General features: G+C 37.8%; 1 protein-coding gene across 1 annotated transcript; it reads right to left on the minus strand.

The window, feature by feature from the left end:
- Positions 1–971: 971 nt before the first annotated feature.
- LOC134791606 (uncharacterized) lies at positions 972–10,737 on the minus strand. Its single transcript, XM_063762654.1, has 8 exons — positions 10,366–10,737; positions 8,290–8,429; positions 7,355–7,526; positions 6,963–7,298; positions 6,571–6,906; positions 4,251–4,423; positions 3,090–3,278; positions 972–2,792 (listed from the first exon to the last, which is right to left on the minus strand). Exons 2-8 carry the CDS (start codon positions 8,413–8,415, stop codon positions 2,058–2,060), a joined length of 2,067 nt encoding a protein of 688 aa, XP_063618724.1. The 5' UTR covers positions 8,416–8,429; positions 10,366–10,737; the 3' UTR covers positions 972–2,057.
- Between the last annotated feature and the right edge of the window lie 2,038 nt (positions 10,738–12,775).

A 12,775-nucleotide genomic window follows, 5' to 3' on the forward strand; every position in this document is an offset into this window, starting at 1 on the left:
GTAGAAACTAACAAATAAAAGATGTTTCAAAATAAGATCTTTCTCTGTTATGTGTCGAAATATTTGTATTAGTGGTAAACGGTCCTATTATGGACTCACAAATTCTTTCCATAACAATCAATGTGACGGTTAATGGGTGCCCATAATAGGTTAGTTTACCCACTTTATGTCACAGAAAAGTAATCAAATACTGTAAATTGAATGGCAACACTTAAGACATTCTATACATTTTATGCTTGACAATCCGGTATTACTTATGATTGATAAGTCTTCATTTCGAAGAAATGACAGTTATTTTGACTACTTATGTACTTAGTGCTTAAAGGAACTCGGCTCAGTTAATTATACAATTAGCATCAACAACACAAATTGCAAAGATCAACATTCAATATTCAACCCTATAAACGATGATATATGGTTGAATATCAAAGCAGGCAGGTATTAACGAAAAGATTTGCTATTTTAGAAGCACTATACAGCTTCCTTAATACCTTCTTGTTGGGATTGTAGGTCTAACCACGAGAATAGAGTCGCTCGCGAGTAGAACCGCAACCTTTTTCTAATGGAACGGAGGATAGGATGTTAGTTGTGCTAGTCCCACTACTTAGGCAGTTGTCAGACCGTGGACGATTAGTTTTTCTCGAGCGTTTTTTCTGATAACGATACGCTAACGCCGGCTGTGTCAGCAATTAATGATTAATATATTTCTTATCCACACAGGCTCCATACATTTCTTATCTTACGTGAGATAACGCTCGATGGCCGGTCGCTTTCTCGCCTTTTGTTGGACAGTTGCCTAAGAGTTGTCACCATTTTTTATAGTTTCCAGATTTTAACTAGAATGTTAATTTTCTAGCCTTAAATGCAGTTAAATAAAAAAAAAAGTTTAAAATAAGTAGTTTTAAAATCTGGGTTGCCGTTTAAAACATTAAAAAAAATGTTATTGGAAATGAAATAAATTATATACTGAATAAAAGTCTGAGTTCATTTATTTTTTAAATACATTTAGACGGTAAAAACGAACTCTAGTCGTTATATTTATAGAAAAATTAGAAAATAATTCATTTTTGGAATACATAACATTTTCATGCTAATAAAGAAACATTAAGACTACTATAAAAATAAAAACATATTACGAGACAATTAGGTTATAAGTTATAACCGCGAAACACATCGTTCAGTCGTATATTTGCATCTCTATCGCTCGAATATGCTAGAGCGAGGGCCAGATAACGAAAATTCGAGATTCGCGGTAGGTCCTCTACCCTGGAAAGCTAAATGTCAATCTAATCAAATAATTCCATCTCCTTCTAATCTTAGACAATGTGATCATAGAGAGAAAGATGGATAGATATCCTCCATGACTGTCGCATTTGGCCAATCAGACTCTAAAGTAACGCAAAGCATAACAAAATTGCACTTTTTAAAAACTAATAAAATCGAATCACGCTTGTCAAAAGGGTTTTGTCTTGTGCAAAAAGGAGATGGCGGGACGACTTGGACGCATTTTATCCGGATTGACGGGAAAGTACAAATGATAGGGTTGAGTGGAGGAAAGGAGGGGAGGCCTTTGCCCAGCAGTGGGACACTAAAAAAACGCTTGTCAACGAATAAGAGAGAATTCCAACTTGACTCTTTAATTTCTGAAGGGTGAGTCAAACTTTAGTTTCCCTTTCTGTTCTTAATCATGATTTGATTTATGTATCTTTATTACTAGTCCCGTCTCAGATTCTACCCTCTATATTTGAATACACACGTAGTTGTTATGGTTAGTTCATTTTAAACCAATTCCCAATTCATAGTTAGTCTACCTTGTACTGAAATCATACATTACAAAGGTTGTTTATAATTCGCATAAGTTACACAGATACTTTATGAATTTTTCTTTTCTGTAATGCAGTATATGCCCTATAGTTAGTACAAGAGTTCTCAATTCCCTAATTTGTAAGCAAGAGAAATTAACCATACTCAATAATGAACCTATTAAGCAATCAGTTCATATTCTCTTACTTTTTAAAATGCAAACATCTCAACGTATATAGGTTAAATATGCTTATTCAGAATATGCTATCTAAAAGCGATCCCTTAAACTTATTTAAAGTCTTCTCTTCCAATTCAGTTAGTTTCGTTTCAAGATCTTTCTTCTTTTCATTATTAACTACTTGTATTGTCTCATCCTTATTTTCTTCTAAATTGGGTACTTCTATCTTACTATTACTTACACTTACAACTTCTGCATCATTCTCTGTACTCACATTTACACCATTATTAGCCTTTCCTGTATCCGAATCACTTTCAGCCTTTCCTGTATCCGAATCACTTTCCGTAACCCTAGCATCAATATTCCCATAACTTTCTTCAATACTTTTATCATTTTCATTATTAACTATATCATTTATCGCATTCTGATAGTCAGCGGTGCACACGTCTGTATTCTCCTCTGTAATAGGAACCTCACCGTTCAATCTTTCATTTCTAACTATATCTTTCAAATTCTCTGTATCAGACTTTATCATCGCTTGGAAATCCATGAATTCTTCAACACCTTCTCCTGTTATCGGCTTTTCGTTTTTTATGAAGCTTTCGACGTCCATTTCTTTATCTTTGTAGTAGTCCTTGGATGTGATAGTGGAGTTTCTCTCTGTGGGTTCGGTTCTCGGTATTTTGGCCGCGTGGTTGGACTCCGCCTCTATTCTGGCTTTGGAGCGCTTTATTTTCGTCCCGGTTGCGTCTTTGTTTTTCCGTGATATCCGCGGTTGTTCAATTACTATCGGTGCGGGAGGTGCTTGTGTCTGAAAACGGAAAGAAAACATTTTGATTTTGTATTTAATTAATAAAATACTTCTTCCGACTTCTGTATTTGATGCTTTTGTGAGCTAGACACTGCAAAATTTTGTATTAGTAATATTTACTGGTGTTGCCCTAAGAAGAAACTTATACTTCTGAAACTACTGATCCAAGCTGAAAAGGGCAAAGTATTCACTTGTTGCATATAACGTGGAGTTTTTACGGTTAAATCATATTAACAAAGTTTTCTATCTAATATGCAGTCAATATATGTACTTTAAATGAATAATATCCTAACATACCTCAGGTTTCTTAAACGGCGTGAAATTCTTGCTTCTAAATACAATTCCTTCAAACAAAAAATCGAGTAGATAGGCTTTTTTGTCGAAATCCGCGGGTCCATTTTTATGTCCCGTGACTTGTTTGATGTCAAACTCGGGTCCTTTGGGGAACATCCATTGGTATATCGAAGCAAAGGTGATCAAATTTTCCTGTAACAATAATATAAAAACAATTTAGTCCACATTATGATCCATAAAATGAAGTGACATACGTAAGTATGTTTTGAGGTCTTCAAAATGAATTATTTGGGATGAGCATAATGTACAAAATACCTTTAAAAATGACAATTTGTATCTTCTAAGTTCTAAGCCAAACACTTTAAGTCTAGCTAAACTCTGTTGTCGATAATAGAATTTGTCATTTTAGTATAGTAAAACCAGATATATCGTGTAGTAAATTGAGAAAAATGTATGGTCCTATCTAGCCCGATATAAGTTTTTCATGAACCATTACAGTAGACATACCTTCATGTCGGTCACTGGCGAGGTATACTATATGTTATCTTCAAGTCGGCAGGGTCGCCATGACCCTCGACTAGACAGTTTCCTACAGATATCTGCCTAATATATCTCACGAATGAAGACATATCTCTTCATGTTTTCATTAGTGAGATATATTATTATCTAGAAGTCCGTGTGTAGACCCCTCGGCAGGGTCGCCATGACACCCGTCTGTACAGTTTTCTATCTTCTTTTCTACACATACCTTCATGTCCTCATTAGTGAGATATATCTTCGAAGTCGGCCTGCAGGACCAGGTGCCACCCGTCTATACCGTCTATCGTCCTACAGTACATATGTTTACTCTAATGATCGTTCACTAATGATAGTGAGATATATCTTGAAGCCTGAAGGCCCCACGTCAGAGTCGCCATGACACCCGTCTACAGTTTTCCGTCGTCCTCTCTACACATACACTCATGTCCTCATTAGTGAGATATATCATGGAGCCTGAAGGCCCCTCGTCAGGGTCGCCATGACACCCGTCAACAGTTTTCTGTCGTCCTCTCTACACATACCCTCATGTCCTCATTAGTGAGATATATCTTGGAGCCTGAAGGCCCCACGGCAGGGTCGCCATGACACCCGTCTACAGTTTTCTATCGTCTTCTCTACACATACCTTCATGTCCTCATTAGTGAGATATATCTTGAAGTCGGCCTGCAGCTCCCTCGGCAGGTCATCGTCGACCACGACCACGGACCAGGTCCGGCGGCAGAGCGACGGCAGCTGTTGTCGCGTGTTCACGAAGATGGATTTCTTCACGTACGGGTTGGAGGACTCGAAGATTACGTCTGGAGTTTAATAAAAAATAAAGTTACTACTGAAAAGTAAGTTAAATACAATTGATTAAATAATTTTTGCTCAATAGATATACCGCTAATGAAAACAGGCATTATAATTGACTCAACCAAACAATTAAAAACATTGACATGCCATTGCCATTTCAAAATCGATTGTCCGAGATACCAAGACAATTTTTTTTTCACCACACCAGCTAGGAAAGGCTTACTTTGCACTTCAAAAACGGATAGCAAAGTTGCACACATGTGAATTACTGATAGCAAAATCAGTATAAGTAAAAAACTTAAGTAAGTCACCTGCGGGCGCAGCACGGTTCCATTTTTATCGACTATCACTATGCGCGTCCCTTTCGCACTTACATACTTGTTAGAACGTGACGGGCATGGTGACATGGGATAAAAACGCGACCGTGCTACGCCGCCTGTTGTATGTAGTTGTGACGTATTCGAATAGACATTTGTTTTGTTTGTGTGTGTCTTTTAAACATGTATTGTCTATTCGAACACGCCACAACTACATACAACAGGTGACTTACTTAAGTTTTTTACCTATAATTCACATGTGAAGCAAAGTAATCAAATGCAAATGAGTGATTCTTAAATTGTGTCCAAAAAAAATTTTTTTTCATAAACGTTTTTATTTTTCACATATTATTACATATGTCAAAAGTACATACAAAAAGCTATTTTTTTATTCATATGGTCAAGCTACGACAAACCTAATGACAGCTCAGACGTTGAAATCCTACAAACTATAAAGGCTGTAGAGCGTGACAAAGAATTCGATACACATCATACATACATACAAGCGAAACACATTTTTATTTGCTTTGGCAGTCGGGCAATAATAGCAAATGATCTGTAGCTAATAAAAATGCATTTCTGAAAAGTACATGTGCCTCTAAATTAATTAAACGAATTAAGAATGACACGACCAGGGGCCGATTGCATAACAAACAACAACTAGTATTACAAGCGGAACTCCTTTTCTAATTTCACTTATTAAATAAGGAGTTCCGCTTGTAATATTAGTTGTAGTTTTTTATGCAATCGGCCCCTGGTGTATATATGTCACGAACGTGGACTCAAAAGTCCGTGGCGGTGACAGATTTTTGAGGCCACGGTCGTGATAATTTGGAACATGTTCGATATTACATAAACATTTCCTTTGATTTTTCAAATGTTAAATAATTAGCTTAATCTGCAATGTATGAGGTATATCTTACGTTATAAACAATAACGTGAAACTGCAACTTACTTTTAAAACTCTAACACGGCGGTGACGCGTTAAGGTTGACCGTTTTTTCAAATGAACACAAATAAATCATTTTCGACAAAACTTCTCCCTTCAGCCATTTGTAAACCTGACAACAACACAGTGTTGCTGTTCTAAAAAAACTTTAATAAGGCTGCCCGTAGTTAAGATGATTTTCTACCGAGTACCGCATGTTTATATTACCACGCGCGGTGGTGACGCGAAAACTAATCACAAAATGTATGTTGTTTAAAATTATATAAAATCGTTATAAATCCATACAATTTTTAAAAAGTGTTGTAGAACAAGGATTAGTGTTTTATATTTGATATAAATTATTTCAAAATCACTCCATATTTTTTTTAAATAAAATCAAATATCATAAAATCTGGGGAAGTCACACTACACGGTCCGTGACATTTCGCACTTGTAATTATTTTTTTATATGTTTTTAATACCCTTAGGACAATACATTTAGGTTGACCTAAAACTAGAGGTAAATTGCTAAGTATATTGATATAGAGTATACTTATTTTCACAAATATACATGCTATTCTTACGTGTTACAGAAAAAATGTATAAGAATAAGAATTACCCAAATTTTGAGTTGTTTTGTTATGTTTGCTGGTAGAATTGACTTTTAAATGATGATTTTGGATGATGAATATTTAATAACATTCATTTGTATTTGATTTTGTTTGATATTTTACATTTAATATTTGCTTCAGGTTGGTGTGGTGAAAAATTTTGTGTTTCACTTGGGGGCAGCTTTGAAACCCTCGCAACGCTCAAGATTCAATTTTTCGAACCGCTCTAGCTTCTAGCCGCTGGGGTCGTTGAGGATCACGCCACCCGTTGTTCGCGGTAGGCCCTCTGTACTGACCTTCCGTGGTGGCCCAGGTGTGGAAGTGGTGTCGCCAGTGTTGTAATTCTCCCGCGCGACACAGTACGAGCGCGGGCGACGGCAGTATCTGCCGCAGCGCCTGCAGAAACAGTACAGCCACCACCGTCTTCCCGTAGCCGCTGGGGTCGTTGAGGATCACGCCACCCGTTGTTCGCGGTAGGCCCTCTGTACTGACCTTCCGTGGTGGCCCAGGTGTGGAAGTGGTGTCGCCAGTGTTGTAATTCTCCCGCGCGACACAGTACGAGCGCGGGCGACGGCAGTATCTGCCGCAGCGCCTGCAGAAACAGTACAGCCACCACCGTCTTCCCGTAGCCGCTGGGGTCGTTGAGGATCACGCCACCCGTTGTTCGCGGTAGGCCCTCTGTACTGACCTTCCGTGGTGGCCCAGGTGTGGAAGTGGTGTCGCCAGTGTTGTAATTCTCCCGCGCGACACAGTACGAGCGCGGGCGACGGCAGTATCTGCCGCAGCGCCTGCAGAAACAGTACAGCCACCACCGTCTTCCCGTAGCCGCTGGGGTCGTTGAGGATCACGCCACCCGTTGTTCGCGGTAGGCCCTCTGTACTGACCTTCCGTGGTGGCCCAGGTGTGGAAGTGGTGTCGCCAGTGTTGTAATTCTCCCGCGCGACACAGTACGAGCGCGGGCGACGGCAGTATCTGCCGCAGCGCCTGCAGAAACAGTACAGCCACCACCGTCTTCCCGTAGCCGCTGGGGTCGTTGAGGATCACGCCACCCGTTGTTCGCGGTAGGCCCTCTGTACTGACCTTCCGTGGTGGCCCAGGTGTGGAAGTGGTGTCGCCAGTGTTGTAATTCTCCCGCGCGACACAGTACGAGCGCGGGCGACGGCAGTATCTGCCGCAGCGCCTGCAGAAACAGTACAGCCACCACCGTCTTCCCGTAGCCGCTGGGGTCGTTGAGGATCACGCCACCCGTTTTCTAAAAATTATAAGATTATAATAAAAATTAGTGTAAAATGTAAGTGTCACAAGCAAGGGCGTCGCCAGCTGATGGGCTAGGGGAAGGCAGTTGATATGGCCGATAGCCAAGGAGAGAGGGAGGGGCGTAAAATTTGTACTAAATGAATATTTAGTAAAAAAAATTTTCTCTAGGCATCTGACATAAGTTTGATTTGAAAACTAGACTTTGTTATAACCGAAACCTAAACAGAACCAGTACTCGCATTTCCTTACACAAAACACTTATTTCATTGGTTTCCTGGTTTCTAAACTATTAATTTATACATTCTTGATAATAAGCCAAAACCGGTTTTAACCAATTATTGTTCACCAATTTTGAACCAAGTTTTTTTTTGGTCATAGCTGATTCAATAACCAGTTTAGTTTCACTGGTTATTGCCTCGTTATTGCAATCCTTAGCATGTAGATTTGGGTTTAAATATCAGCATCACAAAACCATAGTGGGTATTAGGATGGTCTAGGCACCAGCCTACCCTCTATAGTTCGTTTTTTTAGCATTAGAAAAATACTACGCGATCTTGACGTGTCTTTTAATTGAAAAACGCTTTATAAAAATCAGTAACTATTACTTATGAAGGCAAAAAAATGTAAATAATCATATATGATTCATAATTGTTACATAATGGCTGTGACTTATTTTTCAAGAGTGTGTTTCAATATAAAGACACGTCACGATTGTTTATCTTTTTTCTAATGCTAAAAAAAATGAATTATGACTTTACCTTTTTAAATTGGGCATAGAGCATCCGGAGAGCGTCCACCTGATGCTGCATTAGCTGGTGATGGTCCACATAGATGTCGTCCGGCTTTGAGAGGTACAGCCGTTCCTTTATCTTAATGTCAGTCATTATCAATTAATTACCTGCAAGTCAAAATAATTTATTAACACCAGTAAAGTTTTAGGGTTCCTTAGTCCACTAGGTCTGTTCGTATGCAACTTTGCTCTGTGTTTGTCAGTGTTAGAAAGCTGCAAATTGGCATGGATACATACATCATTCATGGCGACAAAGTAGTAAAATTAAGAGTAGGCGTGCATGAGCAACTTTGTCTCCGCAACTTTTTTTTGTCTCTGTCACACTCAAGTGTCGAAGTCAAGTGCGACAGAGACAAAAAAAAAGTTGTGGAGACAAAGTTGATTGTGCGCGCCTACTCTAAGGCTACACGGAAAGAACATGTTTAGTCACTTTTTTTGTAAAATGAGAATGTAAAGACAAAATGTAGAGCCTTAAATAACTCCTTTTTCTCTCACTTTAAAAACACCTATACACGAAAATAATATGGTTAATTATATACATTGTTCTTTTCAAATCGCAATAACTCAAAATATTGTCAAGTGACTAGACATTCTTCCTTGACACTACCTTGCATGTACATTTTCGAGGCAGCAGTTTTTGTAAAAAAATATCCAGATCTATTCAAAAAGGCCAAAGATGTATACAATAGAAACACGAGATATCCCAATAAACTTGTATTAGATTTTATTCCTAATAGTTCCCTTTTTATGAAAAATAGTTATTATTTATGTATGAAAATATTTAATGCCCTTCCGGAAAACATCAAACCCCTGCCTCTAAACCCATTTAAAGCACAACTATATTGTTGGCTCAAAAAACAGGTGTTTTACTCTGTAAGTGAGTTGTTCGATATGTAATAGGTACCTAGTATTAAGTAGAAATATTAGTTTTAAGTTAACAATGTACCTACCAAATAGATGAAGACTAATAGCTTTAAGATAATATTTGCATGCTTAACCAGCAAAATATGTTTCTGTACGGGAATATTTTTCCAATAACACCTTGTTATACCATATTTTATGCAAATAAAGAATTTTCATTTCATTCATTTCATTTCATATCTTACATAAAAAGTACCTGGAGAGGTACCCTAAAAAAATTTTTTAGGTCAATTCCCTATGGTGTGGGGTGTTGTTGGATAGGTATTTCAAAACAGATAGGGGTCTTCAGTAAGTTGATGGCACACACTATAGCAAAATTCAACCCACATTGTTACAAAAAGCCATGTTATCTGGCATATTTGGTCAAAAGCAACAATAGCCCCAAGTCATAACATATTTTTCTAAGTATGATGTTAGTTTATGCTGGTTCAAGGATCTGACACATAGTTGTTTTGTACATACAATAGATAAACAATTAGATATGTTATGAGATAGGAAGCAACAAGGTCAAAGGTCATGTACCAAGTAGGAAATCTGAATGTAAAAAGCTTGAAAATCACTAAGGATTTTTAATTTTTGTTTTAATGTTTAGGAATATTAATATTAACTATTCACAACAATGTTTTTAATGGAGTATTTTTTTAAATCACATTATAACTGATTTTGTATACAGGTACACTTTGATTTCAGGGTCTGAATCAAGTATAATTATAGCTTATGTTCAGTTGTTAAGCACTTCACTAGCATTGATTTCTTATTTAATGGGTGTTGGTTGTGTGTAGGCGGGAAGTCTAGCAAGAAACATGTTCCAACATCTACACATACAGTTTTGTTACTTATAAATGTATGTGTAGATACAGTTTTGTTACTTATAAATAGATATAATTTAATATACTCTTTGATATTCCATAAACAACTTCAATAACATGCTTCGAGTCTGTTAGTAAATATTTCTGTCACATGTTGCAGAAAAACATTAAAAAATATCATTTTATAATCATAATTTTAATGACACTTCAGTTTGGAGCTATACTGTTGAAGCAATGATTAATAGAAGTTCAATAAACTCATTTAGGTAAATCGCAATCACGACTAGCAATTAACCTAAATGTTCATAACTTACTGTTGAGGTATACAGAGAAATCTTCTACGATTTACGACGGCATATTCTGATTGAGTCTGTTCAATATCGACAGCGTCATGATCAGAATATACAGCATTTCCAAGTAAAACAACGCTACAAATACAGAGACACTGGTTTTGTGCACTTCTAGGTCCTCGAACTCCTGCATGATATGCCTGTTACGGTAAACATGATCCCAAAACATGGAAACCGATTTTACTATTTTCACGCACGGAACACACTCGTAGGAGCCGAAACTTCGCTTATAACTAAAGTTGTAAATACATTTTGCATGAATTTGCTATGTATGTAAATTAATTTATTTACAAGGTGAGAAATGAGAAACACGTCGGTTTCCGATTATTCCTCAAATCAAATTATACTTCCAAATTGAAACAGTGTTGCCAGGGCTCTGGAGTCCTAAGTTACGGTTCGTTTCCCTAAAAGTCACGTTTTTGCTGCTTAAGTCACATTTTAATATTATTGTATTGTATGGGTAATAGGTATAGCTGGTCAAGCAAATCTTGTCAGTAGAAAAAGGCGCGAAATTCAAATTTTTCGCCAATCTGATCAAATTGCCCGATCGAATCGACGTGCGGACGCAAACGCCAATTTGGCTCGCCGAATTAAACCGCCGATTATGACCGATATTACCGATAAAATGGAGTGTGGATGCAAGAATTCCAATTTGTGACGCCAGTATTTTAGTTTTGAAGCAAATTTCCAATTTAGGGGGCTCTAATATCACCATAAATCTAAAATTGGTGATAAAATTGGAAATTGCCACCAATTTCATTTCTGATCAAATCGTTCGATTTGATCACTTCTGTCCATACAGTCCTGTAAGTTCCTTTTATTATTTCTTGTTTTTTTTTTCTCCCTGAAAATAATCAATTCTTGTGGATAAAATGCAGCTTTCTTATCAGTTTTCGAACAATCACGAGAGCCTTTAAGCAGTATCCAGACGGGATGACCAAATCGACTGATTTGATCAGAAATGAAATTGGCGTCAATCTCCAATTTAAGGCGTATCCAGATTAGTCAACTTTTCGCCAATCTGATTAAATTGCCCGATCGAATCAGGAGGTGTGGACACAAAAATACTAATCTTCGAAGCTAGTATCTATGGAATGCTAGGATCTGTACGTGCGTTTGTTTATGGTACTAAAATTGGTGATTAAATTGTGTACGTGTGAACGCTAGATGAGATTGGCGCCAATTATTTTCCTGATCAATTCGACCGATTTGATCAGGCCTGGATACCACCACGGAGAAGAAGTAGAGGCAGCAACCCGGTGGTCTGATGCCATACGCGACGCTACGGGCGTCAACATCCAGGGGGCAATACAGCTGGCCCAAGACAGGGGGGTTTGGAGAGCGGTGGTGAAAAACTGCACTCCTGATGGTCACGACCCTCAGCCTTGAGGAACCGACAAAGAAGAAGAAAGGATACCACTTAAATCACCAATTTTAGATTTGTGATATTAGAGCCCTCTAAATTGAACAAATGCCCCAGAACGAAAATACTGGCGTCACAAATTGGTATTCTTGCGTCCGCAACTCCGCACCTCATTGTATCGGCCATTATCGGCGGTTGAATTCGGCGAGCCAAATTGGCGTTTACATCCGCACGTCCTGATTCGATCGGGCAATTTAATCAGATTGGCGAAAAATGTACTAGTCTGGATACGCCTTTACCAACTGGTGTAGTGAAAATGAAATAGCCAAACGCAGATTGTTTTTGCAGTCACAGACAAAGAAATATTGAATTGAACTTTTGGTTGACGATATATTCCAGACATTTACGTTGATACGAAATCTTAATAAAAAACAATTATTAATCAAAGTTAACCTATCTATCGAATCGTAAACAAATTCGGAAAAAACACTGTTATCTTCACAGGCATATTAATAAAAGCGCGAAGCGTGAAATCGCCGGACCTAGTCACACAGTCAGTGCGAAAGAAAAGTTTTGAATGTTTACACTGTTTACATTGTTCACCGCTCGCGCGACTGCAAGACCGTGCAAGTGCAACTAGTGCAAGCAACGGTTCATTTAATGGCGTCTGTACTCAACTTGCGGCATTTATTATTCATTAAACTTAATCAAAAGAAAATAAAAAAGTATATGCGTAAATAATTTACCCCCGGATAAAAATAACACACTAATGGTTTTTGAGCACTCATAAATCTCAAAATAACTGATGTAGTGCAATGATTAAGGTACAGACTAAAAGAAATGAATCATTACACTAAAAAAACAACTACTAGGTATACTATCAAACTAAATAACACTTTCATGTCAAGGTAACAAGTCTCATTTTGCCACGACTATTATAATAAACATGATGGTGGATGTAACGTCAAAGTAAAGTAGCTAACACACTATCGCCATTATGGGTGCGTCCCA

Source organism: Cydia splendana, chromosome 6, assembly GCF_910591565.1.
Source record: "Cydia splendana chromosome 6, ilCydSple1.2, whole genome shotgun sequence".
Classification (NCBI taxonomy): domain Eukaryota; kingdom Metazoa; phylum Arthropoda; class Insecta; order Lepidoptera; family Tortricidae; genus Cydia; species Cydia splendana.

Excerpts from the sequence above, each read along its gene's own strand:
- LOC134791606 (XM_063762654.1), bottom strand. The coding sequence starts at position 8,415 with ATGACTGACATTAAGATAAAGGAACGGCTGTACCTCTCAAAGCCGGAC. Across the intron at positions 7,527-8,289 it reads TCTATGCCCAATTTAAAAAG|AAAACGGGTGGCGTGATCCT; the intron begins GTAAAGTCATAA and ends TATAATTTTTAG. Across the intron at positions 4,424-6,570 it reads CACCTGGGCCACCACGGAAG|ACGTAATCTTCGAGTCCTCC; the intron begins GTCAGTACAGAG and ends ATTAAACTCCAG.